At 38.5% G+C, this 25,276-nt stretch overlaps 1 protein-coding gene across 9 annotated transcripts in view; it reads left to right on the plus strand.

The window, feature by feature from the left end:
* Positions 1-25,276, plus strand: part of nrxn2b (neurexin 2b) — a 920,596-nt gene that overhangs the window by 404,472 nt on the left and 490,848 nt on the right. For 8 of the 9 annotated variants that reach the window (XM_074699347.1, XM_074699355.1, XM_074699353.1 and 5 more), the window contains 2 exons: positions 2,936-3,139; positions 6,582-6,608. In XM_074699347.1, coding sequence (XP_074555448.1) covers positions 2,936-3,139; positions 6,582-6,608 — 231 coding nt within the window. The remainder of the gene's footprint in view (positions 1-2,935; positions 3,140-6,581; positions 6,609-25,276) is intronic. The other variant, XM_074699351.1, reaches the window with a different exon arrangement.

A 25,276-nucleotide genomic window follows, 5' to 3' on the forward strand; every position in this document is an offset into this window, starting at 1 on the left:
TATATGCTACTGCAGGAGCCAGGCTGATTTCTGATAACCAGCAATGAGCAGTATCTTTCTGTCAACAGACTGAGTGAATGTATTAACAGAGTATAAGGACAATCAATGATATTGACTGGAAGAAGAAAGCCCAGAGGGTATTACATGATGCCTCTGAGCTGGATAAAATAAACAGCATTTGTGCTTTTTGAGCTGATGTTGGGACGATAATACATATTGTTTTCATGTTTTGGATTGTTTTTGTCAATCGATAGAATAACGCCGCTTTTGGAATAAGTCACTTTTTTTCTTCAGGGACATAAAGCAATGAAGACAAACTGTTTGGTCCAGGTGTTTCAAATGTACTTCTTTGCTTCATTTCTATGCTCCTAAGCCTTCAATATTTAGGCTCCCCTGGTGCTGATTGTTCCCATGAAATAAAAGCAGCACTCGGGGATCTGTCGCTGTACACAGCAGTCTTTGATGGTGATGCTGATTCTTTAGGGAGAACGCTCTGTTGTTGTTGTTGTTGTTGTTGTTGTTGTTGTTGTTGTTGTTGTTGTTGTTGACATTTTTACTCCCTACAGAAAAGTACGAGATTCATTATAGATTTCTATCACATTCTTTGAGTTTCCTACCCAGCAATTACTTGACTCTGAATTAAAAGAAAGAATTAAATGTATCCTCAGCATGAAAAGACACAGAAGCTAACTTGAGTATCACAAAAATAAACAAAAGGGACCATGTTGTAGGGCTGTTCTCTACACTGTGTCATCAAAATTTCCCCCAACATGTCTCTGAAGCACAGCAGTGATTGATTTTTCATCTTTTGATCACTGTGATGAGTGTTCAGTTAACAGGCTGTCATGGCTTTGATCCCAACTCAAACTGAGCGCTCCTTTGATCTCTTCTTGTAAATAATGTGTACAGAAACACCTATTTGACATTCTGTCTGTTCTCTCTGTTGATCCTTTATTAGTTCCTGCTACATTTTAACTCAGGCATGTCCAAAGTGAAGCCAAAGGGGGACAATGAAAGCTTGATGTTCATTTCCACGCAGCCCCATGCTTTCATCTTAAGTGTTTTAATTATGGCACTGAAATGAATCATGTCCTAAATGATATTTACATTTACATTATCTGTCAAGGCAAATCGTCTCTCTAAAGTACATGTGTATGGTGGACCAAAACAGCCAAAATTAAACATGTTCAAATAAATTAAATTAGAAAAAAAAAAAATGAATACAAAAAAATAAATATTTATGAAAATAAAAATAAAAAAAGGAAAAATAAATACAAAAAATAAAAATAAATAACATTTAGAAATAAATAGAAAAAAAATTGTGTAAATAAATACAAAAATAAATATAAAATTAAATATAAAAATAAAAAATAAAAAAAGGCTTTGCGCTCATATTTTTTTTTTTATTTTATGCTTCAGACAATATTAACATGCAATACAAAAGGAAATGCAATTCACATGAGACGGCAATCTGAATAGTGTCCTGGGTGGAACTGTTTGCCTATTGGTTGATCAACATGTCAGTGCAGAAATTGACCAGGGGTGCATCTCAAAGTTATAAACTCCAGTTTGCTCTCTGCTCTGTCCTATGCGGCACCGGAAGTAATTCCTGAGTCGCCATATTGAAGCATGTCCCAAAATGAAAGTTTTTTCTCTGATAGACATGCCCCCATATGGAATATCAGTCACTGATTGGCAGTGTAGCAGCTCAGACTTCTCTACATGAACATTCACATCAAGTGAGTTAAGTGACAGCGAAAAGACAGAGATGAAAGCAGTCACTGAGGATTGTTTTGAAACAGGTCATTAAGCTGGTATTAAAAAGAGTTTTATGTGAGTTTGTAACACAAAATACTCAACAAAACCATCATCAAATCTATAGAACAGAGGAACATTACACATCTTCATAAGTGTTTTGGTCAGATTCATCATTCAATGAAATAATTCATATTGTTAAATAAAATATAGAGAATAAAAATATTAATTTGTGATCATTTCTTTGGCTCATCCATTTTCCTGTTGATTTTCTGTTTTGTTTAATTAAGATGATTTGAGTCAAAGAGAAAAGTCTGTCAGAACTAAACACTTGATCCATTTTTTTGGAAGTGTTGTTTACAAGCATGGGGTCAGTAAAGAGTAACACAATTTCTATTTTCTCTTATAAACAACTAATATCTATTGTTCCTGAGACATCATTAACCATGCTATAATAATAAGTGTCAGAGTTCATGATCAGATACACTCTAGATAAAGGCTAAGGAACTCAAAGATAATAAATCAATGACATATTTTACCAGAGAAGTGATCTGTGTGCTTCTAAACAGCAGAATAAACAGAGAGCAGGTTTTTTTCAAGTGAACATGTTTCTTAAACAGGTAAGAAACACATACAAAGCTCTGTTACTGTTTGTATTCAATTAAAGTAATTACAGCACACTTGTGCAGACACACAACCAGCTGTTAGAGCTGACTGACAGACGATCCAGCGATGATCAGCTGACGTCCTCATCACTGAAACAAGTTGCTTCATGTGACGCTCTGGAGGAGAGGATGTCTCATTTCTTATTTAAAAAAAAAAAAAAAAAAACTCCTTGTTTTCTTCCTTCTCCATTTCCTCCACATACCTTCAAAAAAACATAAACACCTGGTGAATTTGATGGTTTGAAATGGGCAACATTTTAATGTTGTAATTTAAATAATAATCATAATAGTAGAAAGCATGATAAGAAGTTGTGTTGTTTTTTTTGTTTTTTTTTTATGTGACTCTTTTATTTTCAGTTTCATTTAGACTCACACGGACAGATCAGACTGGTGCTTCAACTTGTCCATTGATACTTAACAGTCATGTCCAGTCAGGCTCTATTAAGATGTTCCCCATCTGTCCTTCTTTTGTAATGTATCCACTTTTCCCTCCTGTCCTCTCTCCCCTCATCCAGAGGCGACGGTGCTGAGTTATGATGGCAGCATGTACCTGAAGATCATCATGCCAGTCACCATGCACACGGAGGCAGAGGATGTGGCGCTGCGCTTCATGTCACAGCGGGCATACGGTCTGCTCATGGCTACCACCTCCAAGGAGTCAGCGGACACCCTGCGACTGGAGCTGGACGGAGGCCGAATCAAGCTCACTGTCAACCTTGGTAGGCCTGTGAATCATAAACGTTCCCTTCCATCCCTTTTCTCCTCATCAGGTCTGTTTTAGTCACACATTTGGACTCTAACATCATCAGTTTTCCATTTTGTCATAGTTGGACTGGAAAAAGCTCTTGATTTGTCCTTCAGTTATGTTGAGGTTTGTTTTGTATGAAGGGGTTCCCTTTATCTGGTCTTATTTCGGTAAAGTAAGCCGTGAGAAGTGCTCAGATTCTGTTTATCAAATTGAAATACAGAAACTTTTCAACAAACTGATCCCATGTTTGCTCCAGGAATGTAAAAGTAAAACTATAGAGCTTTTTCCAGGAGAGCCATTCATACTTAGTCTGATATTCCTTAACCTCATTCTTTCCTTCTTTATGTTTCCCATGAAGCCTCACAACATCTCCTCTTGTTTTAAAAGTTCCATCTTGGAAAGAAACCCTGGCTCTGGATCTTAAACTTTGACCCACTAACCTGTCTCTAAATCTTAAAAGTGACTGTGCCTCTGTCTTGCTCCTATGCTGGATAGCTCCACCTTAACCTCCAGCAGCACAATTCCTGATCACAAGTAATTGCAGATCTGTTCAAGAACATTGTGGTTTAAATAGCTCTTAAAGCAATCTCAGAGGGATGAGATCAGTGAAAACTGAGGATTGGGTTTGTGAGACAAATGGTCTCAAAGTTAAGATGTGGTTTATTCCCTGAAATAACTGGCTGTAGAGTAGCAGATGTTCCCCTTAGTTATAAGTCATTGTAAAATAATTAACAACTTGTTTTAGTGCTCGAGAAATTATCCATATCTCTATCAAACACTGAGCCCAGGATTATTTGAGTGTCTCAATCCTGCAATATTTTAAAAGGCCAGCAGGGGGGGCACCACTGTTGGTAGAAATCAAGCCCCAGTTTTTCTTTCTTCTCCACATACCATAGAATAAAGGAGAAAGTGAGACTTAGTGGTTTACATGTGTCAGAAGTGACAGTCCTACTCTCAGCAGCCTGGTTCAACACCAAGGTATGATCCCTTACTGAAAGAAAACAACCAGAGAAGAGACATCAAAATAAAGAAAAAGGGACCATAATGAAGCGCCATGATCATCAGGCCTTTTTTAATTAATCCTGCAACAGTAGCAGAGCCTGATATCGACATTGCAATACAGTGCTGCAGAAGAACAAGAGGCACAAACAGCTCTGTCACTGCCTCTGTTACTTTGTCAGCACACAGATGGGGAAACTATGTCCCACCAAAAAGTATCCTTGACATTGAAAGATTCCCTGGAGTGTAAATAGTGTGCCATGAAATGACAACTTGGAAAAAAATGAACTAAAAAAAATCACACCCCAGTAGGTGACGTTAAAATAGCTACATCTCTGTATTTCCTATGGTCTGCTGTCTCTGCTGAGGCTTTCTGCAGCGACCAAAACAGGAGTTTGACAGAGGCTCACCATGGAACATGAGAGTTTAAGCGTTAGAGACAGGAAGGTGTTGGCGGGATGAACAGAGGTGGGGACACCGCTCTCTCTTCCTGCCCCTCTACCTCTCTTTTTCTCCAACTTCTCTCCTCTTCTGTCTCCCATAACCCTCACCTCCCACCCGGCCAGAGCTCATATGATGGAACTTTTCATCCCTTCAATGGCCTGTATGTCTGCGGCCCTCGGATCAAACAGCCAGAGAGACCGGCTCACAGCTGTAGCTGCCTGAGGTTGTATTTGTCCCTACGTCAGCTCCAGCCAGCAGCAGTCCCTTGACAGCACACTCAGAGCTAATCTTACTGTAATTTCCTTCACAGTGCCATTTTTCATTTCTCAATGAGGCTTTAATGATACTCCAAGAAAGTCACATAGTTGACTGACACTGTTGCTCTGCTCTGGGTTTTCAAAGCTCTTTTGCAAGGAAATTAATTAACAAACGATCAGCATGGAGTGCTCACTATCTGTTAAAGCATAATCCTTGCTAAGATAATTAAAATGCTACTAATTAATCACAAGGAAAGCTATAATCAGTCAGATTTAGCTCTAATGATATTCATCAGCAATAGCTAATGATGATAACCTGTTAAATATGCAGAGCGGCGCCATAAGCTAAGTCTGTCACTCCAGCGTGAGACTGTTGCATCTCAGCACCTGGTATCAGACTCAGTGTTTATCAGACATATAGCACACAATTCTCTGAAGGAAATGATTCACTTTTTATGAAAAGATGATAAAATCCAATCATCATGCCCAGTTTCGTTCCTCTTGTGAAGCGCTGCCCTTCTTCCTCTCTACACAGTGACGCTGGTCCCTGGCTGTTTGAGTCCACTATTCTGTAGCGGTTGACAGCTCGAGACCACAACCCAACTACACTGCCACATGCACACGCCGTTTTCAGCCACTAGATGGAGCAGAACAGCAAAGAACTGATCCATTTGAGTCTGTGGCAGATGATAATTTGATACTTAAATGACCCATGTGAAGGATTTCTTTCCAGTCTAAGGTTAAAGCAAAGGTAGAGTGTGAGATCTCTTTTCCTGCTTTGCCAGAGCAGATGTTAATAATGCTGCCTCAACACTTCTCCAGTCTAAAAGCTTGTTAAACATTTTTTAATGATATTTTCTGGAGCAGGAAACAGTCCACTGTAGAGTCTTGTCTCTTGTGGTTTGTGTGCACAAAGGCATGATGTGGCTGGGATGTGCAGATCACCCTTTCTTGTTATTTTACACTGCAGGGGGTTTGCTCAAAGTGCTGCAGAAGGCAAGTGCATATCAAGACAGGAAAGAGGATATGTATACAGTGACAGCATAAAAGCTTCCAGAAATTATATTTGAAGTTTATATGAAAAAAACAACAACAAAAAAAGAACACTGAGTTATTCAAACCATTAAATTCTTGCTTAACAATTCTGTGCAGTTAAATGTTTCAGACGCCATCTGACTTGTTTACTAAACGTAATCACATATTCATGATGTTTGCAAGTATTAAATTCTTTATGCCGTGGTTTTATTATAAAATGAAGATAAACTTTCAACATGAAATATTAAAAAAAGATGAAAAAACTCACAAAGGTTTTGCCAGATGCTCAGTCAGATCTCTATAATGCAGGATGTCCTGACTGCACTCCACTGAGATAACATCCTGTAACTAAGGGGACATTTTTCATTTGTATACCTCTTCTCTAATCTCATGTAAATGTTTTAGTACCTCAGCTCTTGCCTTCTGTGGTGCTTCTTTGTCATTGGGTGATGATAGAGGGATGGATGGTGGGGTTGATGGAGGAAAAGGGTGATCCTGACTCAGAGTCTGTCCCCGGATGGTGGCCAAAGAACATTGCTTGGTTGTCTGCAGAATGTACTTTGAAGGATGTAAAATGTTTTTCTCTCTCTTTTATCCTTTCTCTTCTTTCTTTCTCTCTCTGTTCCTATCTTTCTCCTTTTTATTTTGATCTCACCATTTCGCTCTCTCTCCCGCCAGATTGTATCAGGATAGACTGTAGCCTCAGTAAGTGGTTCTATGCATTTTTCTGACTTAAATCTATCTGTATTTCTCATCTTGATTCTGTGCAGTTGCCCTTTTCTGCTCTCTCCTGACCTCATCATGATTGACACCTCCCTCATTACCCACAATTCCTCTCTTCCGCATACCCCTGCCCCTGAATACGCATCTGTTTAATTTCTTCTCTGTCCATCCCACATTATTTCTCCATTAGTTCTTTCATTTGTATGCAACTACCCACATCTTTTTCCTGCGCACCATTTAAGCTGAATCCTCTTTCTTCCCTCCATAAGTTTGGTCCCTTTGATATTCCCTCGTTTCTGTCATAGATTTAATTAATGTCTCACTTGCATAGTAATCAGGATTTTTCATCCTGAGATCCCCCTCGCTCGCCTTCCAAACTCTGCTCTAAAATTATTTCATTCCCTCTCTCCTGCTTATTACCCATTCTATTCATTTTCCTGTCAACCTTCTCCAGAATGCATTTAGAAAAGGGCAACTTGACACTCCCCTGTTGGATGTTCCTATTTTCTATTATGCAGCGTCGAGCCTCGGCTCCACTCGGCTGCGCACACAGGTGTTGCTTGTTTTCTATGTGGGACAAACTGTAGTTTTGGCCCCCAGAAAGCTAATTGCTTATCCACAGAGAGACGGCACCACCTGGTGCTTGCTTGTTTTCGGAGCAAGCAAATGTTTTCCTGCCCCATGCTGACAGAATGATAGCAAACTGTTATTTCTATCATGGCCACTGACAATTGAACAGCTAGTCCGCAGGTAAGTGCCACCAGCCGCAGTGATGAAAGTGGAGAAAACCTGATGTTTGCCTCGATGTTTGTGTTGCTGTGTGGATGTTCTTCGATATTTGATGTCTGTGTGATTGTAGAGGAACATGGTGAGAAAAGATCTATAGTTATTTTTCATTAGATCTCCTCTTCTTTTGGTGTTTAAGATTCAGTTATTGTGTCTCGGTTGGGATCAGTGTTTTGCATCAAGTTTATCATAATTGTGTAGTTTTAGCAACCCAAAGTCTGTCACATTGTAATAATGAATTGATAAGCATCTTTCCTCCAGGAGTTATAGAGGCTTAAATATAAGGGTGGTATTGTCTTCAAGGCATCCAAGGGTTCCTCCTTTTTGTTACTGCACATGTATAATTTGCAATTTTCCTAAAAAAAAAGAAAAACATTTAAAAAATGTCAACAGTGACATACTGCAGTTAGTCTTAATTACTTAGTTACTTTGCATTATGCACAAATATAAGATGTAAAATACACAAACAGCATCCTGCAGCCATGCACTATTAGCATAAAAAAGGATATTACTTTATTTATTTCCCATTAAAGGTAATTAAGTTGTTACACCAAATTGATGTGAAAGGAAACAAAGGGCAAAATGCAGTAATAAATGATAAATAATGAAAACTAAATTTGTAAAAAAATATATATACTGAGTACACTTTCATGAATGTGCACTGTCCCTTTAAATAAATTAACTAAAAATGCAGAACAAATTAAAACAAAATTAAGAATACAAGCAACCATGAATTTATAAAAGAAGTGCAGATGATTGTTTTATTTGATGATTGGTGGTGTTACAGATCACATAATGGTTTGAGTCCAGATATGTCAACATCAGGTTGTGGTGCTGACGTTAAGCAAATTGTTTTTGCACAAGGTAACAGAGAGTTTTCAGAATGAGAAGGATGCACATGGTTTTTCCCCAAAACTCCAAATAAGCCCTGAGCAGCTGGGGTCAAAGAGAGAATCTGCAGTGTGCAAAAAAAAAAAAAAAAAAAAAAAAAAAAAAGGAGCTGGCACCTCTCAGGCCATCAGCCATGTTTTAGTAATTTGGTCGGACCGGGGCTTGAACAGGGGACCATTTTGACTCAGCTACTGCCATGCAAAACTAACATACCGTATCTCTGCCTGGGCATTGTTGGTATTATACTTTAAAAGCACAATTAAAATGAAATGTTATTTCATGAAAGTAGTTCATATGTAAAGCATAGTTGAAGTGTTTCACTTGTAATGACTGGGAAAATAAATCATTTCAGCATGCTGTACATTTGCTGTGAAAAGTCAAAAGTCTCAGCAGTAAAAAAAGCCAGTTTTCAGATATACTTCTTGTTGGTTCATAGCAGTCTATTTATCAGCATGAATTCAAAGTGCCCCCTGCTCCTCTGAATGCTGTGTTTACATCATTCTTTGATCAGTGGTGGTTTCTTTGCTGTCACTTCGACCCTAATCCTTGCAGCAGAGTATCTCAAAGACTCCTTACAGTCTCCAGGGATTGTTCTTGTCATGAAAATGCAGCTTGTGTGTAGTTTTGTTGTCCATGCTTCTTCTGTATGCATCATCTTCCTGCACTGAAGGAGAACTAAGAGCTGTTTGTGTCTAACTTCATGAAGTTAAACAATGAAATAAACTTCCAACGCCTTTGCAGGGCATGGAAGTGGAGCTTTAACACAAAAACCATTACATCACTATTTTCTTAAATCTGGAGCACAACTGTCATGACACAAACTCAAATAATGCCTAGAGGAAGATGTACATTCCCTGAGTTCACCACTAGATGTCCTTCAAGCACTGGAAATGATGCAAAATCTCTTTTCAGTGCAGACAGGGTGGTGGCTGAGATTTATTCTATCCTATCACTGCATCCTTGCCATATCTGATATGATGTCTGCTCTATTGTAAATAAATGTTGTGCAGCAGTTGAGTTCAGAATGCCTGGTGTGAGTTTTCACTTAAGGTGAGAAAGTGTGCAGTTTTTCTTGGAATCCAAATTCTGCCTTTCTTTATTCTACCTAAATGAAAAACCTTGTTGGTCAATTTTCTATTCAGTCGTTTTGTTTAGATATTGATTCAGTTATTCGGCATCGCTGCTCAAGCGACAGTCAGCCTCGGACTCAGTGCTCAGAGCAGCTGTGTGAGGAATATTTTATTCAACTTTAACATTTTTGGTTTACTCAGCCCCCCGTACAGCTTTGCCCTGTTTTACGGGCACTGAGTCATACGCAGCACCTTACAGAAGAAAGTGTGAGCAAGTGTGTGAAAGAGAAGGGCGCACTGTGTGTTAAAGCCAGAGAAAGAAACCAGATAAAAGAGAGAGAAGGATCAAACCAGGGCAGGGCGACACAACAATTTATTCAGTGGCATGACATCTGCAGGTCGATTCTTTCTCCAGCACCAAGGGCAGGCTGATGTTCTGGACCAAGAGAACTGTGCCCACTAACATTTAAGAGAACTCATTCACTCTATCGGTCCAGTGAAGTCACACAAGACAATTTAGGAAAAACTGAGGACTACAAGATACATGTCAAAGCTGTTCCATCAGTTTTACAGAGCTTTGTTCCTGTTCCTGTTCTCTACAATGAGTTGGATTAAGAAATATCTTATTTGATTTTTCTCACCCATGAATTCACCTCGGGTGTTGTTAACTTGCTAATTTTACGTTAAACCACTTTATCCAGTGATGTTCCACTGCTGAAGCTCATAGTCTGAGCAGATCCTCTGGCTTTGACATTCATAGCTCATGTCATAAGTTTTTAGCCAGTTTTGAGCACACAAACTTTTCAATCTGGTGTCAGGGAAGAGGTTTCAATCATTGTCTGAGTTTAAGTCTGAGTCTTGCATTAGAGTCTAACTGATGCTGTCACTGTGTTTGTAGATTTAAATTATACGTTGAAATCTCTGTGCTTTCCTCCCTCATGGTTTCTCTGTGTGTCAAACAGGTTGCATTGCTCTTGCTGCATTTTTAAATCATTAATAGCTGAATGCGTGAGTCATGGCGTCTCTTTTCGCTTTGTGGCAGAAACCTTTGCAGAGTGAGACGGGCTTGTGAATATGGATGCAGGAAAATATGATCTCTCATCTGTCAGTTCAAATTGAAAAATGAAGTGTTGATGACCCTGTGTCAAAAATTAGCAGAACAGTAGAGCAATCTAGATTGCCTCTGGGTACAATCAAGTTTCTGGTACAATCTGTCTTCCAAAGCAGTTCATCTCACAACCCCCAGAAAAGCAGAGCCAGAGACCGATTTAACCCTTGGCATGATAGTTTTTCATATTGTGAACCTCCTCTGGGGGGCCCCAACCCCAACTTTGGGACTGCTGATCTAGATCAATTATTGAGTTGAGTTTCTTTTCATACTTTCCTCATGCAGTCAAAGCTGAAGTCTAAGTCCAAGTTATGAGTGTCCTTGTTCAGGGTTGAGTCATGGATCTCGAACATTCAGGACCTGAATCAGACCTGAATCCAAATTCTGGACTGAATTTCCATGCTGGTTACGGGAGAAACCAAATTTAATTCTGATGTGGTTTGACCTCCAAAAGCTAACAAGGCAATGAGGAAAAGACTTAGACTCTTTTCATAATAAATGAATAAATAAATATATAGCTAAATAAATGAAGAAATGTCTACAAAACTTGCATAACCTAAAACCCAATATGCTAAAATGTCAGATTCTAGCCTTAGCAAAGTTAGCTCAGAGAATCTGAAGCAGCCATAGCCTGTGTTACAGCTTGAACTTCAGTACATTTGAATTGATATTCTGACTGCACACAGAGCAAAAGGCCAGTGGGTGTTACGATAAAATATTGAACACTGTCTATCCCTGATCCCTGCAATAGAGAACAAATCAAAATGTAATAGCTTACCATAGTAGCCTTTGAGCTAAATGGCCTATATAAATACAAGGTGACTACTGTAGATATATCCAGGGGGAAGAGGAGCAGAGGGCAGTACATCAATAATGTCTAAAACTCAGTGAATTCTAACAAGATACTCTCAGACCTCAAGACTTTTGAGCTACACACAAACCTTTGGTTAGAAATATCTCACAGTATTCCATTGTTATGCTCCAGAACGAATAATTATCTCACCCCTGTAATTTTCACATCACTTCAATGAATGAATTGAAAAATGTGCATGGAAGGAAAAAAAAAGCAATGGGAACAGCAGGTTTAAAAGGTTACTATATAAAAAGAGAGTGATGAATAGCTTAGTGGTGGGTAAATTAACCCATGCAAGCAGAAAAACATGGAATTTAAGAGGCTTTGACTACTGCAAATAAAACTATTTGAATTTTGGTGCTATATCCATAGAGTGAAGGATATTTTCTCAAGGTTTTGACAGTAAAGAATAAAGCTGTTTGCCTTCCTTGCAGTCCAATGTGACCCTGCTTTCCCGCCCTAACACAGCCGGGCATGATGTGAGGCAGATCTGTAGCCCTCAGCTGCAGTCAGGTCAGGGTGTCAAATTGATGATATCTGTTTGGAAGGTGGCTCTTCTGCAGCCAGCAGCACCTTCTCTTAACGCAAGATAAGATGAGATTTGGCATGACATATGGGCAGCATGTGGGGTGCGAGCAGGCCGTCTGCTGATGTCATACCCTTTGGCCTAAGCACCTGCAAGCACTCGATCCAGACAACACAGAGACACAAACACACTTTGTCTGTGTGTGTAGATGAGATATAGTGGAGCTGATTACAGGTCAGTCAAGACAAGACTATAGAGTGACACTACACTGCAACATCAGGTTTTAAAACTACTCTGTAAGAGTGGACTCATGTTCTGTGAAGTGTTCATGTATTCTAAAGTATGCATGAGACAGCTCTGCCTCTGTCTTGGTAAAATCTTGGTAAAGTTAGTGCAAACAAATGAGCAGATTAAAAAGATAAAACTTTAGGACTCAAGCTCCATGCAAACTTTTGTCTGCCCTTTCCACCCTAAATCTGAGGCTTCAAATGCCAATCCAGCACCTTGAATTCCACACCCTGACTTGTTTGTCTGGCCACTTAAAGGGCAGAGGACTTAAAATTTGATGTAAATTGTGAAGTGCCAGCTGGATGTAATGCCTTACTGAAGAGTTAATCCAAATCCCTAGATACTGGTTGGGAGTTTTTGGATCACTGTTTTGCAGCGATATAATGCCATAGCAGTCGAACAGAACTTTTAGTACCTTGTAAAACATTCCCGACTTGAACTACATGGTTTCAGTAGCCCATTGTTTCCCTGCATTTCCACCTAAGACCCAAGTAGATTTTACAAATCCAGATGTATATAGAGGAAAAAATGAAAGTGTTGCAACAGACCACCAGACCAGTAGAGGGCAGTGAGACAGTGAAGCAGCAGGCATCATTTTGTCCAGCACCACGATCAGCCTATTATTGTGGAAGATAACAGCTTGATGGTGTCAATTCAGTAAGCCTTCAGCAGCTCTGAAGGACAGCTCTGTTGTTGAGCATGGAAACAGCAGAGATCCACCAGTGTTCAGTCTTGAAAACAGGCTTGTTGACTGTGACTTTCAGCAGGATGTTTCAGCAGGGGGTAAATTTAATAATCAAGGATTAACTTCGACCCTTGTACCTCCCAGAATGGGAAATCCCTGCAGTTAAAAACACCTGATCGTAGCAGGTAGGGTCATATGTTAATTGATTACATCTTTTTCAAATGGCTTTCTTTCTTTCTTTGCAATGTTTTTACAGGAAGTCAGCATAATGGAGTCCAATCAGCAAGGACATTGCACAGTTGGCATATTTTTTAATCCTTTGAAAAACACAATTGTTCACACGTAATGAAATCCTGATTGAACTGGACTGACACAGTAGAAGAAGGGCTACGAGTCGTTTCCTGAAGCTGTTTTTTTCTAATTGCCTCTGCACTAAATGACTTAGACATCCTCTGAAAGCAGCATGGTGACATGCAAACCATAGAGTCATACCATTGAGCTAAACATTATGACCACATGTGCAAACTAATGACAGTTCTTATGCCAGCTCCACCATGAATCTTGACTTAAAACATTTTCATGCTAGTTGATAATTGCAAGTTCCTTTCATTAGTTTTAAAGCAAACTTTGTTAAAAGTTAATGAGGTTTTGTTCTCATTTCACACCGAGAGTGTGAACAGGTATCAGTCATTCACAGTGAGCACGTATCCTGTGAGCTTTTGTTGTAAGCTGTCAATGAATACAGTGTGACTTCCTCTGCGTTGCTATACAGTCAAGGATGTCAGGTCTAAAGATTTTCTCCAGGAATCTGATTTTTTATATTTATTTTAGGTATTTCTTTGACTTGTGATATTATCCCTGTGATTTTAACAGTTATTTGGAGTGGGTGGCTTTGTTTTTATATGAGTTGTCAACGGTCCATACAGTATATTCTATGCATGAGTCACTTAAGCAGGACTGTCAGTCTTATGTGATTAAATCAAACCCACACAGTCCTGATAAAGCAGATGAGTTAAGTTGAATTAATATCTGAAAAGAAATGTAATCTGTGTGTGACCTTAAAGTCTGACTACATAGACACCCACTCATCAATAGAAATACCTGCTCTAAGTGGAGTGTTGTGTGTGTCATGAATAACAGCTGATTGTTAAAAATGAGTAAAAACATTCATTGCATTATAGTCAGTCTATAAAAAAGAAGCAAGTTGTGAAACGAGGATTAGCTCACCTCTTAACTTGGTACTAATTATGATAAAGGTTTTTTTTTTTTGGCTGAGACCAAAACAAAAACAAAAACAAAAAATGTGTTTTATTAAATGACTGCTATGGGACAACTTTCTTGTAACTGTGATGCTATTCTTCAGCTGTTTTCCAATGGTGATGCATTTTTATTTTGAAAAACAAAAGCATCTCTAGTGAAGCCAACAAACCTTTGGTGAGCGTTAAGAATATAAGTTTGTACGTCATAGAGATAAAATCAAGTGCATGCATTCTTTGTTTTGATTTCAAGGTATTTATTCTGTTTGAGAGAGCACTGTAAGACAGAGTTTCTATCAAAAGTTTAAAGTAAACAGAGACGCATTCAAGTTTGCATGCTATAGAATTGCATAAGGACTTAATATTTTCACAATCCCTCAAAGGAACACCTCAAAACTGTGGAGATTTTTTTTTTCTTCCTGAAAGAAATGCATTCACTGCCCTTGTCTTAAATAAAAATATAACTTTTTTTCCTTTGAAGTAGCAAATACTTACATTGGTTGTCTGCCCTGCAGTTGTGAATAAGACTTGGAAAATACCCACAAATTCACCAGAGCTTGTAGAGATGACAGCTAAAGACCTCAAGATCAACTCCACACTTCTTTGTAATGAGAGCAGTCATTGCTGCCATTTGCTACCTAATGCGTTGAGGCCATTGTTCCTGCACAAGCCCTAAGCTGTTGGAAGCTAATGCATTTGTTCCTCCATAGGCCATTTATGGAAAGCCCCAAGCTATCCCAACAGTCACCCCAAACTAGAGACTTGGAGCCATGCGTCTTTGTTTCTTAGTCGAGGGCTGACCTTAGCCTTAGCTAGCTGCAATAGCATGGTTGATAGGGAGTTCATGGAGTCCATGATGTATTGCTGTGTTGGTAGAGAGTGTACCTAGCACTCAGAGTCAGTTTATGCCTGCAAGCTCTGCTTTACTCCCAGTAAAGTGTCAATATGCTAGTGTGTGAGGTGATAGAGACTGTGGTTGATGTGCTGGCCATTTTCCTTTGTCCAGTCCCTAAAACAAGACACCAACAAACAGGCTCCAGCCACCTGAAGCCTAAAGCCCAACATATCTTTGAAAGAATGCTAAATCAGCATTTCGTTACACATACCAGAGAAAAAGCCCACAACACACAGCTATAAAAGTAAGTGTTCTGTCTTTGTTTTATAGTGATTCTGCAGGTTCTGACTCACCCGTGTTCAAACAACATGTACATGCTTAAATAAAGCACTTTGGTATCAACCTTACTGGACTCCCTGGTGATCAAGCTTCACATTTTTTTCCTTTTTGAAAATTTGATACTTGAATTTTTTAGGAATACTAAGTTAGAGCAAAATATTGTTCAGCTATATTTGAGAAAAGACACAATAAAACCTTCTCAGCTAAAATAAAGGGGCCCAAGCTAATTGAAATTCTCAGCACTGCTGTGTTGCTCTTAAAGAAACTCTTAAGCAAGATCAGCACAATGACAACAAATCCTGCTCTGAACAGGTGTTATAATCCATCTTCAGAGAGCTGATCAAACATGCAACAGAGTTGTTGCTAAAAGGTGTTTCTCAAACACAACAAACGGGATGACTGCAAGGATCATTTTGTGTGTTGATGGATGGATAATGGATGAATGGTTAACTGGATGGATGGATGAATTGATGGGTGTATAATTGGTGTTTGTTGGACTGAGTCAATGCATGGCTAAATGGATGGATGATAGATTATGTTTGCAGAAAAAAAAATAGATGCATAAATCAACCATAGATTGATGAAGGGATAAATTAATAATATGATGGATTGATGGATAATGGATCATTGAAGAATGATGGGCGTATGGATGGGCGCATCGATAAAAAAATTAATGGGTAAATAATGGATGAATGAATGATGGATGGATGGATGGATGGATGGATGGAAGAATGAATAGATGAACAGACGATTTATGGAAAATGGAATGATGGATGATGAATGGAGAAGTTATGGATAATGGAATGATGGATAGATCATGATTGAATGGATGAATAGTGAATTTATGGATAATGGAATGATGTATGATAGATGGATACTAGATGAAATGAATGGATGAATAGTGAATAATGGAATGATGGAAGATTGATGTATGGTTTATTGGGTTAATAAATAAATAAATGCTTGAATGAATGAATGAATGGATGAATTAATGGATAATGGATGATTGACAGATAACAAATGGATACTAGAGGAAATGAATGGATGAATAGTGAATTTATGGATAATGGAATGATGGACGATAGATGGATGGATGAATGATTGAATGAATGAATGAATGAATGAATGAATAAATGAATGAATGGATGGATAATGCATGATGGACAGATAAATGGATACTAGATGAGATGAATGGATGAATAGTGAATAATGGAATGATGGAAGATTGATGTATGGTTTATTGGGTTAATAAATAAATGAATGAATGAATAAATGAATGAATAGTGAATTTATGGACAATGGCATGAAGGCTGGATGGATAAAGGCTTGAATGAATGAATGAATGGATGAATTAATGGATAATGGATGATTGACAGATAACAAATGGATATTAGAGGAAATGAATGGATGAATAGTGAATTTATGGACAATGGAATGGTGGACAATTGATGTATGAATGGATGAATAAATGAATGAATGAATAGAGAATGTATGGATGATGGTTGATTGACAGATAAATGGATACTAGACTGATGATGGATGGATGATGGACTCATGAATCCATTGGAGGATGTTGTAAGGATAAATGCAAGTCTTTATCGATGCATCTATGGATGTTAGATGGGCGTTGGATGGATGTATGATAACTGAATGGATGGTGGATGGATAATACTCAGTTCTTGGGGTCGGTCTTCAGTGCGTGCTTTGCTGTAATCATTTGATCAATTCTGGGACAAAGTTGTTTCTTCAAACTTTTGAGTTTATGAATTCTTTAGTCTTCTTTAGTTTTTAGTTAAAATAAAGCAAGAGGCAAATCAAGATGGGGAAAAACAATCCATTTAGAGGCGTACAAAAACCTATTGATTTTCAATTAGCACTAAATGTTTTTACAGTGACCTCCTTCTTCTTCTATTATTAGATAATTTTCCAGATTAGTGAATTTAGGCCCACATTTAAAGCTTTTATTCAACCATCCCATACAGCAGGAAGAAAAGCACCATGATGACTAATAGCACCAGGAGGTGAGCACATCTTTTTCATGTCACCCCAGTAATATGACCGCCCACAAGCACAGATGTGCATGTAGGCACACATGCATTCACAGATGTGAGCATCTACTGACACATATTGTGGGCAGAGACATGATTTGAAATCCACTCTCACTCACACAGAGATACAGCATATCCCTGCCATTGAGGCTGTCACACAGGTTGTCAGGTGCCACACTCCTCCCCCATGTGATTTGCACGGTCACGACTATTGGAATATGCAGCCCTGTAACCATGTTCCCTGCAGATACAGTACATGTGTTCAGGGACGGCAGGTGTCATATTAAAATGGATGGTTTGTTCCACCTAATTTGTACTGAATTGGCTTCTTATCTGCTCTGTATTCTCTATTTTCACACATCTCCTAGCAGATGGCTGTCTTACTTTCTCAGCAAAAACACACAAATATTGAATTTGAATGAGTTTCCAATCGCTCACTTAAATCATGACTCATCACATCCCTTCCCAGCCAAATAGATGTCAAAGATGGATTTGCAGTAGGCACTTGAAGTTGCCCTCCACACCTCAGCATCCTACGGTTTGTGAAGTTGCAGAGTGTATCTGAGTTAGGCGGTAAAATTTATTTTTGGAGATGCTTGGATTGGGATTTGATTTTTAAAAGCAATTTAATGCTCCAATGGAGGATAGCCCTTTTTTATTTAATGCTCATTTTATCCTCCAAAACTCCAGGCCAAATGTGATTCAATGAGCCAATAATAGGAGTGTTTTATTAGCATAATGCCTGAGGTCTGTGCACACTCAGAGATGACTACAGCATTTGATAGAAATAGATTTATGTTAAAGCAATCATCTAGTTCAACGATGGACAACAGAAAGTAATTGCACATTTCCCCGTCGTTAAAGAGTTTAATTGTTATTAACAGTTGTCTGTGTGATACTGGGGCCTGCTAATCACCAGCGGGAAACGTACAAAATGTATATCAAACACTGAAAAATAAGCAACATGGAAGAACTTTTTCCGTCCTTCATACAAAGTACTTGGGACAAATAATCTACCTTCAAAAAATTTCAAGCAGCAAGGCACTAATTGGAAGTTTTGGAGCCAAAAGAAACTTTAAAGGAGTTTGTTAGTGTGAAGAAAATCCAAGTGTGATAACACATGTAAATGTTGACACTTTGATGAAGTGTGACATCAAGCCATGTCACTGTTAAATCTGATGGTAGGGATTCAAGTGAGGCAGGAATCTGCCAGAGAGTTTGGAGTTTGGCAAGCTGCTTTGAAAGATTCAAGTTTAAGAAAAAGAATTGGCTGATGCCCATTCGAAGATTATTTCGTAATCTAGTTTATAATAAATGCTCTAAAAGATCTGAATTTCATTCTGATCGATGCTAAATTTGTCAGTTAAACATTAGCCAGTTTTAGAATATAGAACTCACACTGTTGTTTTTACTTTTTGTCTAGATGAACATCCTGCTTCATAATTTTTTGTTTGTTTGTTTTCTCATCACCAGCGTTTCCTGTTTATATTTACCTAACTGTTAGATGTGTCTTTATTATTGTACCCCACTCTCAACACCAGCCTGGAGTGACGCTTAGATTTTTACCACAGGGTCAACAGGCAGTGAGGAATTGTCACAGAGTTATTTGCTTCGGCTGCTGCCTAGTTATTACTAGCTGCATTTACATTACACTTTTTTTCCAGAAAAAAAAAATAAAAAAATCTAAAGTTTTAATAATTTTCATTGCCTGTGACTCTATTATGACTAGAATTATGCACATCTTGAGTAAAATACTATAGAATGCTAATTAGGGATGCACGATATTATCGGGACAATATCGGTGTCGGCCAATAAAAGCTTAAAAACACATTTATCGGTATCGGCAGATATGAAAATTTCTGCCGATATGCACAGCGGATAAGGTGCTTTTCAGTTAGGATTATTATTATTTTCCATCTGAAAAATAAGCTCCTTAAATAAAATGTAGCACTTCATCTATTTGCACTGCAGAGCTCTGTGTCTGTCACCAGGTTGTTACAGTATCTCTAAAATAATCAAATGCAACTTGGTTATGTTTAAAAATGCATTGTAAATTTTAAGTTCATGTGATCTAAAGAAATTATTTTTCTGTATTTCAATACTGAATGTCTTGAGTTTGAAAAAATAATACATTTCTTATTTATGGTAAAATCAAATGTTTTTTGTCTTGTTTTATGTGTGTTTCTTAAACAGATAAGACCGTCACAATAAGAGTAACATATTATTTCCAGTACAGGATAGACTTAGCTTTCTTTACATTAAAAAAAAACAAACAAACTGGTGATTATTGGTTTCAGTTTGGGTTTGGGTTTCGGTATCGGTATCGGCCAAAAGGGGTTTCCATATATGGGCATATCGGATATTGGCAAAAATCCAATATCGTGCATCCCTAATGCCAATCCAGATGCTGCGATGTGGACAGTACCCAGTGCCCTCTCTCAGCCATCCTGATGCCTTCACTGACGGTAAAAAACATGAACGTCTGTGCTGAACATATAACTAACAGTAGAGCTGACTAGAGTCCTTATGTGTAACGGTGGCCACATACTAGGGAGTACTTTACAAATAGGTGTTTTCATTTAACTTTTGTGATAACATTCAGTATTCTGAAAAAAACCCTCTCATAAGAGCTTAAATTTTGTTTTATCTAAATATGAGAGGTTTTTCAAAATTGTGATGTTTCCATTACCATTTTTTCATGCGATATTTAGGTTTTGTGCAATTCTAGGTGTGATGGAAACACAGTTTTTGTTGACTTGTGTGTTAACCGATAGACAAAGCTACGGTGGCCAGTGGGTGTCAGATAATTTGCAAAAGCCACAACACAAATGCAAACACCACAAACCAAATGCAAACGCTACAACACAATGGAAGTTAGGACAGGTTGGTTATCAAAACGAACGCAGAAAAGTTGTAAAATTGAGTAAATGATGAATATAGCTTTGTAGGGGTGTCGCCTTGTTATATCCTTCAATGTAGTTATATTTCTTTATTGAAATCTTGAAACAACATTTGTTGTGATTTGGCGCTATACAAATAAAGATTGATTGATTGGTTGATTGATTGATTGATTGATTGACATTAGCATTCGAGCTATATTTATCATAGCTGAAGTTCTAAAAGAAAACAATCATTGACTTACTTTTAACAACTTTTCTGTGACTGTTAGGATAACTGTCCTCTTAACTTGTCGCTTTACTTCTGTTGTGTTGTTGCATTTGCAAATTGTCTGACACCTATTGGCCACTTTGCAAAGCTGTGTGTTACTCAGAACAATCCAAATCTGCTTAGTGTCCCCTGAGATGGACACAGCCTTTTTTGTGTATCAATGTATTTTTAAGACTTGTTGATATGAATTAAAAAGGAGTACTGAAAGAAAATGCAAATATGAGGGTTCACATCAGTGGGACAAAGGTGCAATCACCATTGTGTTAGCTCCTGAAGATATAAGGCTTCAAACCCAAGGCCTTCCTTTTTTAGAAAGAAAGAAAGAAAGAAAGAAAGAAAGAAAGAAAGAAAGAAAGAAAGAAAGAAAGAAAGACAATAATTACAACAAGATCTTTCTTAATTTCTGTGACATACATTGTAGATACAGTATTTTTGCAGTTGTAATAATCTTTAAACCTCTACCTTACTTTATGTTATTCCAAAATGTTTTATTGTCCACATTAGACAAACGTTTTAAAAATCATTTCAAAAAAGTAAATCTAAAATAAGAAAAACAGATGCAAATTACTGTTATTTTCTTTCAGTGTTCAAAACAGCTGAGAAGAGACACAATCAGCCAGCACATTTCCCCCCCTTTGCAAATAATTGCACAAATGAGCCAAAGAGCTGTTATTGCCAAATGCTCGAAAATGAAAAGGCAACGCTCCGGCTGAAGGACGTGCTGGGAAGGTGATGGAGCATGGTTCCATAAAAGGCACCGAACTTACACAGCTTAGTCTTATTCCATTTATTTTTACTGTCATGAAGGCAATGGTATTTTGGGGTTTAATGCTTAACAGCCTTAAAATTGTGGCGACTGCTTGGTCTTTTATTCACTGTTAATCCCGATTGAAGAGGAGTATAGGTGTAGCAGGGATCAGGTGAGGCAGGAGTTGTAAGTAACACTGGCTAAATGTTGAGGCTCTAACAAGGCTGGCACCGTGCCTGGCAGTGTTTCCTTTTCAATACACCTCTTCTTCCTTTCTCTGTCTCTGAACCTGAGACACCTGAGGTAATCTGCTCCCCAGACCTGAGAGGGGAGGATTGACTTCCTGCTCTTTTCGTCTAATAGGGATTGTCCACTCCAATAGTCGGGGTTGTTCGGCCAAAGTAACTCCTCTTTCACTCAGGAAAGCTAAAAAAAGAATAATAATAATAAAGGAGCACTCTCCTTGCCATGTGTGACCAAGCCAGGTCCATGTTTTACAAAGTCATGTCTGGCCTTCTGGGTCACTGAGCAGCATACAAAGCGTGTTGGACTGGGAGGTGACAGGCCTCTCTTGCGTGGTGTCCTCTGGGACAAAGAGCTTCGGTCACTTAGAGGCTCAAGTCATCTGAGCTCACAACAATTGGTGATTTAAACACACCAGACATTGTCTCTGTAGTTTTCAATTCTTTGTCTGACTCATCTCAGTTCACTTTCTTGATGTTTCTTCATATTGCATGTGGTTTTGTCAGATTTTTATAAAAATGAATTCCTTTAAACTTATCAAAAACATACAGAACTTGTATTGTGAGCAGAGAATGAAGATTTAGCAGTCCATTACACATCTCTTGGTGGTCTCCTTTTTATACATAATTGAATAGGGAGCATGGTTTGCTGCATTGATTGCATCCATTCTTCTTTTCTGTACTTTATTTGTATACCAAAGGCTCATGCTGTTAAGGGAAATATAATCAGGAGAAATTAGACTGCAGACATTAGCAATGAAACTAAAAGAATTATAAATGTGTCTCAAATGCCTTCATTAGTATCTTTTTTTACACAGTTTGAGTGTTGTATTTTCAATTGCTTTACACAATTTACAAAGTGTTAAACTTGTGCTGTAGTTTTCACAGTTTGAATTTGTATTCATTTAAAGAGCGTTGTGCAACAAAGAACTCCCCACAGAAACCCTTGTGTTTTTACTTCCTTTTATTTCAGCATACAGTATGGTGTTCTTTTACCCAACCATAACTTTTTCAGCCCAAAAAGATTAACTTTTTGGACTTCTAACAGTAAAACCAACAAAGATGACTCATACTTCTTTGGTTCTTTTGAGAAATCTGAATCACACTGAGGTTGTTTGTCCAACTTGTGGTAGCTGTAAATGAGTTTTCAGCATGCCTCTGATTTTTTTTCCCTCTACTTCCAATAAGTTATTTTTCTCCAGTTTGTAAGACAGTGAAATCTGTTGTTGCAGTTTTTCAATGTAAAAGTCTGATTATTTGAGATTCTTGTCAACAGTAAGTTTTGTAGCCATAGGTGGAGGGCCATCAACTCAGCCCCTTTGTCTGAGAGTTCATTTAGGAATTGCACAAACCATTAACGTGATGCACACATGTTCTGTGTGCACTGATCCGTTCTTTGGAGATTTACTGTGCAACTTTTGCTCTGAGCACTGATTCATTGTGGGGGTCTCACAACTACTCATTTTAACTAGTTTTTAACTGGATTAGTCTTTATGTAATAATTACACAGAAATAATGGTTTAATGGAAAACTAAAAGTGTATTATGTAATTTAAACATCTTAAAGGGATAGTTCTGTTTTTTTTTTAAGTGGGGTTGTATGAGCTCTATGTGACCACTAAGGACATTAGATACAGTAGAAAGTTGTCTCCTGGATGTCTCCTGGATCCAGAAAGTGTCCATGGATGTTTCCTCTGTATTCCTTTCAGTCGCCATCTGTAGCAGCTCTTCTTCTGTGTACTCCGGTTCATACAGGTATCCTTTTGGTTCCAAAGTGAATGGAACTTCATCGTCGCTGTCATAGTCACTCATTTTGAATTTCCTACGCTGCCTCGCAATCTTTAGAGTACAAACAAAAGAATTACGATACTTGATCAAACTTACACGAGGCTACAACCGGCGCTTGAAGCATAGCTTGTTTACATTCCCTACAGCTGAAAGGAGGAGGGGGGACGGAGCGCACTAGCGCTTCGCGGAAAGAAACATGACCAGTTAGTTAGGTCCGGATAAATATTTATATTTCCAAAGACTTAATGCACTTAAAAATTATTTTATGTAGCACACTCTTGAACTGTGGTATTACTTTTTGATTTTAGTTCTTGTAGGCAGAGAAAATAGCCTTTGAATCTGGTACGGTCTTTCCCTGTTAGCATCTATTTCCTCATCACCATCAATTACAGTCTTTGTCTTACTGAGGGAGAGGAGACAACTTTCTACTGTATCCAATGTCCTTAGTGGTCACATTGAGCTCATACAACCCCACTTCAAAAAAACTGAACTATCCCTTTAAGCTTTCCAACATGACACGTGACACTGTCAAAATCAAAATGTATGAGCATTTCATAACAACACAAAGTGACAGCGCAGCCTTTCTAAACAAAAAAAAAAAGCTATAAATATTTTTGGTTTGTATTGAAGAGATGCAGAAGCTGAATGTCAGGCGGCATAAACAGATAAACAACAGCCTTACGCTGCATATTTTGAAATCTTCAGCCCATAATTAAAGACCAAGTATGTACCACTTTAACAAACAGCAGCATTCCATGTCACATTAGACCCCTTTTAACAATTATAAGAACACTGCTGCCATCCTTAAATTACAGCCAAAACTCTGTGGTAACAACTTAAATACTACGAATGAATGTGCTGCACATTTCTCACTATTACTGTCCTGGGGCCACGTTTATAACCATTGCGTACACACAAAACAAGTCCTAAACTGATGTGTGCCTGTTCCCTCGCAAAGTTTGTGATCTCTAAAAAGCAAACCTGATGGTGAAATGTGCACACTGGCAAGCAACCTCTGTCACAGGCGTACGTACATTTTCAAAGCATGGGAAAGTGGTGAATTGAAGCCTGTTGTACTCTAAGGGCAGGAACATGTGTTGCAACACAGTGATTATCCCAGAGTGAAGCCCCTGAACAGTTTTTTGACAGATCGTACAGAAGTGCTAACATTAGTGTTTTGGAGTACTAGTATGTTGTCAAGTTGTGTTAAATACTATTGACATGTACCTCATACAGCTCTACTACACAAAGGATCCCTGGGACAAAAAGGTGTTTTAAACGTCATCTTTCATCTGTTGTAAGGAATAAGCACTGAGGCACACAGGATCAATAAAAGCTTGACAATTAGGAAGACTGCGAACCCAATTAAAACCAAAACAAGCATTGTATGTAGCATGGAGACTAAAGTATGAAGGCCTTCAAAGCTATCACAACACCATTTCCATGAGCCTCGAGCTGCAGATTGAATCTATCCACAAATCCACAAAGAGAAGAAGACCTTTGCGTCCACTTTCGACGGATTCTCGCCAGTGTAGCCTCCAGGATCAGTCCGCCTCCCCCCTGCAGTACGTGGCACCAGCGACAGGTTAGCTTTGGACGCATTACAGAGGCTCTAATGAGAGAACCGCTGGCAGCCTGAAGCTGTCGAAACCCATACTGCCTTGCAGGACTGATAGCTATCCCATGGGTCCTTACCCTCCTGCCACAGCATGCTCGAAAATGCGGATCAAATCATAAATCTGCACTCACACACACCCGTGGGACCATTCTCTAAAGAGTGAGGGGGACAGATGTGAGTAGGGGGGACAAAAACAAAAACATGAAGGCAAAAACTAGTGATAAGAGGCAGACGATGGAGGGATGCAGATGGCTGAAGGAAAAAAGAGAGGGGTGTGTTTGAAGTACCAAAGGGAGCTCTAAAATTCTGGGGGAGCGGTGAAATATATGATTCATTTCCCGCTTCTCAGAATCAATCTTCAGTCTTCTTGACATCCTCCCTGACTGGAATAGGTCCTCCTGC

Source organism: Halichoeres trimaculatus, unplaced genomic scaffold (genome assembly GCF_033239565.1).
Source record: "Halichoeres trimaculatus isolate MK-OKI-2021-1 unplaced genomic scaffold, fHalTri1.1 fHalTri1_scaffold_22, whole genome shotgun sequence".
Taxonomy (NCBI): domain Eukaryota; kingdom Metazoa; phylum Chordata; class Actinopteri; order Labriformes; family Labridae; genus Halichoeres; species Halichoeres trimaculatus.